This window comes from Caenorhabditis briggsae, assembly GCF_000004555.2.
Source record: "Caenorhabditis briggsae complete genome, chrV, whole genome shotgun sequence".
In the NCBI taxonomy this organism is placed as follows: domain Eukaryota; kingdom Metazoa; phylum Nematoda; class Chromadorea; order Rhabditida; family Rhabditidae; genus Caenorhabditis; species Caenorhabditis briggsae.
Window position 1 is genome coordinate 3,623,699 of NC_013488.2, and position 5,711 is coordinate 3,629,409.

At 37.2% G+C, this 5,711-nt stretch overlaps 2 protein-coding genes across 2 annotated transcripts; one reads left to right on the forward strand and one right to left on the reverse strand.

The window, feature by feature from the left end:
• Positions 1-2,488: 2,488 nt before the first annotated feature.
• Positions 2,489-3,263, reverse strand: CBG10410 (the record flags this gene model as incomplete). Its single annotated transcript, XM_002635710.1, has 3 exons — positions 2,489-2,632; positions 2,685-3,146; positions 3,198-3,263. 3 exons carry the CDS (start codon positions 3,261-3,263, stop codon positions 2,489-2,491), a joined length of 672 nt encoding a protein of 223 aa, XP_002635756.1.
• A 704-nt stretch (positions 3,264-3,967) lies between these two features.
• Positions 3,968-5,392, forward strand: CBG10409 (the record flags this gene model as incomplete). Its single annotated transcript, XM_045236822.1, has 3 exons — positions 3,968-4,079; positions 4,235-5,107; positions 5,151-5,392. The coding sequence occupies 3 exons, from the start codon at positions 3,968-3,970 to the stop codon at positions 5,390-5,392; spliced, it is 1,227 nt and encodes a 408-aa protein (XP_045094271.1).
• Between the last annotated feature and the right edge of the window lie 319 nt (positions 5,393-5,711).

Consider the following 5,711-nt stretch of genomic DNA (forward strand, 5'->3'; position numbering starts at 1 on the left):
TGATTCATGTCGATTTACGGCGGATCTCGAAGCGGAGGCCTCTGGAAAACAATGCCAGCTTTGGACAGCGTTTTTCCAGGAAATTACTCCTGGAAATCAACTTTGAACGCGCCATTAAGAAAACATAAGTTGAAATGTTAGTAAAAATAGGTTTTTTGAAAGAGAGGGACATGGAATACTTTCTTGTTCATCGAGGAGTTGAGTGGGCCCACCTCGAGAGATGCCGCGTCTACCGGCTGACCCGGTATAATATGAGCATAAAATGACAATCGTCCCATAAAAAATCTCACAAAATTTCTTGTCAGGAATTCATCCTCTTTCAAATTATTTATTTTTGTAGTGATTTGAATCCTGATCCTCGAATATTGTAGCAAATTTAAATTTTTGACTTTAATAGTAAGCGTAGTTACCAGTGACTAACGTTGATGAACGCACAGCTGACAAAAAATAATATTCTGAAATAAGCGAAACGAATTCCTAATAAATGTATTCGAAATTTATGAAAGACACGAATTTTACATTTTTGTAACATTGGAGTCAGTTGGAACACTGTTGACCATAATTAGGGACTTCAAGTGTTCATGATACATTTCTGTATCTGCTATGATTTCACCCAGTGAATTCGCTTCTGATTCCAACAAAGTTTTTTATAGAGGATTTTTGTCAAGCCAGGATACGATGCGTTCAAGTTTCTCCGGTAACTTCATATCGTTAACATCACTGATGAGGTTTTCGTTTTGAGATAGAGATATTCTTTCTGAAAATAGAAAAACTTTTAACTGTTTTAAAAATAATTAGAATGACTTTACGATAATCTCAAAAAAAGTTATATGGGCTTTCTTATGATACATACCGTATTTTCTCTAAAAGAAGCCCATCTCTATTTGAAGGTTGAAAAACCTCTAATCGATATTTTATTTTCTCTTAGGGTATCCGTACTCATTTTTGTTTATTTTTCTGGAACTTTCTGTTTATTCTTGTCGTTTTAAAAATATTGCAATTCAGTTGAAAACCGAAAGCCTTCTAATTTGAGCGTTTTCTCTGAAATTGGTCCACCCCCAGAAAAAGGTTGAAAAATAGAAGCCCATGGTCTTCTATGAAAGGAAATTTGGTATGTTATGAATTGTTACTTGGAGACATGTCCAAATACAGTGCGGTCAATACCTTTAAGACCCCCTTGGTTATGGACGCACAGGAAAAACTAGGAAAGCTTATAAAAAACTGTAAACGCCATTCGATTCACAATTAAAACTAACCTCTAGAGACAAATTTTCATGAAATCAGCACAATCCCTGTCCGTGTACCATCGAAAAAACCCATATGCAGTCAATATCTTTAAGACCCCTTGATTTTTCGATGTTCCAGTGATAATTTTCACGAGAAATTTTTTTGGAAGTATAAAATATCACACTAAAAATTATTTTAAATAGTTTTAGAGCAAATAAGAACGGTTTCTGAAAGTTTCCCGATTAGAAATTGGACTCTGAAAATTCATTATAATTGACCGAACTCTTCCAAAAATCTTTTCGACGTTAGTTTCAGTACTCATCGAACGGCCTAGCTCCGACTTTGAGAGTCTGTACTCATCTGAATTCTGACTGAATTTTTACCAATTGACTAAGACATCAAAACGGGGGTTAGAGCTTTCTAATAATATGAAATTCCATAGAATTTCATCAAGTAGAACGCTGTATTTTTTCATAAAACCGAAAATTCTCTCAAAAAGAGCAAAAATCGTGAGACGAATTTTCAGAGCCCAATTTCTGATCGGGAAACTTTCAGAAACCGTTCTTATTTGCTTTAAAAATTATTAAAAACAATTTTTAGTCTGATATTTTATACTTCCAAAACATTTTCCCATAAAAATTATCATTGAAACATCGAAAAATCCGGGGATCTTAAAATTGTTAATCAAATGGCGTTTACAGTTTTTTGATAGCTCTCCTAGTTTTTTCTGTACACCCATAAACAAGGGGGGTCTCAAAGATATTGACCGCACTGTAGCTCCCTGGTCAGATTCGCTAATGACATGACTCCTTGAATTGTCAAATTTGAGGCCATATATTTTATTTCCTGTGAAAGATTTAAGTGTCAACTTACTCAACATAGTCTGCAACAAAGTTATCATTTGACGAGTCTTCCGAATTTTGAATTTGTATCGATTTTCCTTTTCTTTTTGTTCTTTTTGCGGAGCAACTATAACTTTTTGGACAGTACCAGCGGCTTTAACTACTGTCGCCACATTTTTAACCGTTTTTCAAGCATTCATTGAGAAAAATACGGAAAATGAGCTGGAATAAATAAACGAATGATCTAGAGGTTTGTTGACATCTTCCCAGTTGCTATCAGCGCAAAATTATTTATTTCATACAACATTATCAATGACTTATTTAAAACTACATGATTCAGGAAGTTGTGTTTATGGTGAAGTACGTGTGATGTTTTTGTAGTCAAACATTCATTTCACCTCGAAAAACTTGCTTCGCTTTCACAATTTCGAGTTTGAATATTTATCTGGAAGAGGTTGTGGCTGTCCAAGCAGATCAGCAATCAAATTGAAACGATCGGATCCAAAAAACGAATGCTCTTCGCCATCGGAAGTGGTGACATTGATCCATGGCGCTCCATAAGCCTAAATTAACTGAATTATACTTCTCAGTTGGTCTCAACTACGCATTGCTTACATTAGTGTCCAATGCTTTGTTGGTATTCTCTTCTAGAATTTTTTCATATTTTTCCTCCTTACTCTTCTTGATGATTTCTTCTGGATTCTTCACTCCCACCACTTTCAACACCTCCATATAATCCTGGTCCTCGAATATTTTTTCACTTCTCAACCATAATCTCATCCACATTTCCCGAGCTGCCCGAAGCATAAGGTCCGGATCCTGCTTTTCCAAAACCAACAAGAGCTTCATGGCACCAACGGTACTGTACTTCATAATCCATTTTTTGAATTCTGGGGGTACATTCAGAGGAATGTCCCAGAATTTCGAAGTGCGTTGAACATCAAGCATCAACATGATGGATCTGGCTGGAAGCATTGCTGGGGGACGATTTCCGGAAGTAACCATTACTTGGCGAAGGGAGAATGGAATATAGTGGATGCTAACATCTTTCCATTTCGGTTCCAGTTTTTGGAGGACCTGATTTATTTTTGAATTTAGACTCAATGTCAGATAAATAAAGAAACTTACCTCAAAACCAATCCAACTATATGGCGACACCACATCGAAATAAAAGTCAATCCTGGGTTTAGTCATACCGGAAAAACTAGAAATCTAGGTATATTAAAAAATGTATAAACCGACAAAAAAAGTTTGTCCTTTTTTAACTGACCAGACCGTTTTATAGGAAACACAGAAAGAAGGAATAGTGTGTAAATCGGAGAGACTCAGGCAGTGAGAACACGTGGTGATAAGGAAGGCAAAGGAAACAGTGTAGTCTGATAAGCGAACAATGACTTATGATGGGAACAAAATAGAAAAAAAGATTTGAAAGTTCGAAATTTACCTGTTTGAAAAATTAAGAGTTGGTTGTTTGGTGGCCTAGAGAACACATGCAAAAGTTAGGAAACTGTGGTAAATTACCTACAAACACACCATGTAAATATCGGACGAACTCTAGGTCATAAAAATTGATGGCCTAGAACGCCAATGTTTGGCCGACATGTGAAAAGGATTTAGAAAACCCATTAGGTGCATGACCACTTCTGGACTATCAAATCCGGTGGCCTAGAAATATCATGTTGAAAAAGTTAGGACACTTTATCCCTCCTAGGAAAAGAGTTCAATGTTTCTGGTTATCTTCACCAGAGCACAACGATAGATGGTTCAAAATCTACCTGATCTTTGTCCACCCACCCTTTCACTATCCCACTATGTAATTTTTTGCATAATTCCAAATGCAAATTGTTTCTGATTTATAAAAACCACATCTCTTTTTTTCCAACACTTTCGAACCCCTCATGATCTCACTCCCCAAAAAAGATGTTTTACTTTATGCAGCTTATACATTTACTTGTTTGGAAGATCGTGCCTGGTCCTTTTTTGCCACTATTGTATTCGAGTTACTAGGCGGTATGTATTTCGTGTCGATTGCTCAGTTTTCGGAGAGCTTCTTGCAAATGATGTTTGGCGGATTTTTAGGACAATTCATCGATAGAATTTCTAGAAAAAATGAACTCTAAAAAATTAGAGTTTGTGTTTTTTTCCAAAAAAAAAAAAACTTTCAGCTATCATTCTAGTGGTTGTCCTGAACAACTTCTCGATTCTATTCGCAGTTCTTTCACTAACCTCGAAGTACCATAATCCTAGTTCGGATCATCCCATTTTACTGTACATCTCTGTAGTGTTATGTGCTATCAATCGGTTGTTTTTGAATGCCGAAAAATCAATAATCACCAGAGACTGGGTCGTCACATTGAACCATAAAAATGCGCTGGCTCGACAAAACGCAATGTTAACTGGATTTGATCAATTGCTGAATATATTAGCTCCAGTGATTGTTGGCACTATGATAACGTCTCATGGAATCTTCTGCGGCTTAATTTGCTTTGCCATAGGCTCAATGATCTCACTAACTTTGAAATCTACACTTCTATTTCTTTTATATACTTCTCATAGTTCTCTTCATAATCGGAACAATAAAAACTACAAAGCGCTGGAACATTCTATGGAGTGTGAAGAAGAGGAACCCTTTCTAATTCCCAAAACTGCTAGAAAACCTTCTGGAGTCTTTCACACTTATTGGAAGCAGTCGACATTTTGCGCTGCATTCGGTATGGCGTTATTCTACAAAACCGTCATGGGGTTTGACAACTTGGCAGTTGGCTATGCCAAAGGTGCGTCAGACCTTTCAATTTTCACAATTGGAATAGTTAAATCGTATGGAGCAATCGCTGGAATGGCTGGAGTTGCATTTTATGCTCTAATGGAGAAACGATACGGGCTAGTTCAAGCTGGATCTGTGGGATTGGTGGTTCAACAGGTTTTCGCATTCCTCGCAGTATGTACCATTTGGATGCCGGGGTCGCCCGTATGGGAACCCATTTCTAAAGGACCAAGCATTTTCATTTTTCTGATGTCAATAGCAACTTCGAGATTTGGTTAGTTTTGTGAACTGCGAAACGTACCCAAAAAGTCTTCCAGGACTTTGGTGCCTCGACATGGCTGTCACTCGCGCAATGCAACTTCACGTGCCGGAATCTGAAAGGAATACTGTATTTGGGTTTCATATGGCACTATGCCAAACATTCTCTGTACCCAAAGAGATGTTAGTGATTGCATTTCCAGAACCTTCACATTTCGCGTTGTATATTTTAAGCTCATATATTTGTGTTACGCTGGGGCAGTATTTTTTCTATTTGTACACCAAGAAACATGTTGAATGAAGCTGGTACAAAAACGGACCGAAAAAGGTGTATTTAAAAAAATCACCAATTATCTGGAAAACTTGTAAATGAATGCAACGTTTTCAATCTAGTTCTGTGTTACACCCTACGAAATTTTTTTAAGTGATTGGAAACTTGATAGCGGAGCTACAGACTCCTGAAAATGGTTCAAATTGCTAAAAACTGCCCAGCGTTCGCAACCGTAGCTCAGCTGCTTGAGGCGCGGCTCCTCAGAAGATGGGCCCACAAGTTCAAATTCAGTGCATATGATCGAAGCTTCGACAACTTTTTAAATATTGTCTATTAAAAATAATCGCGC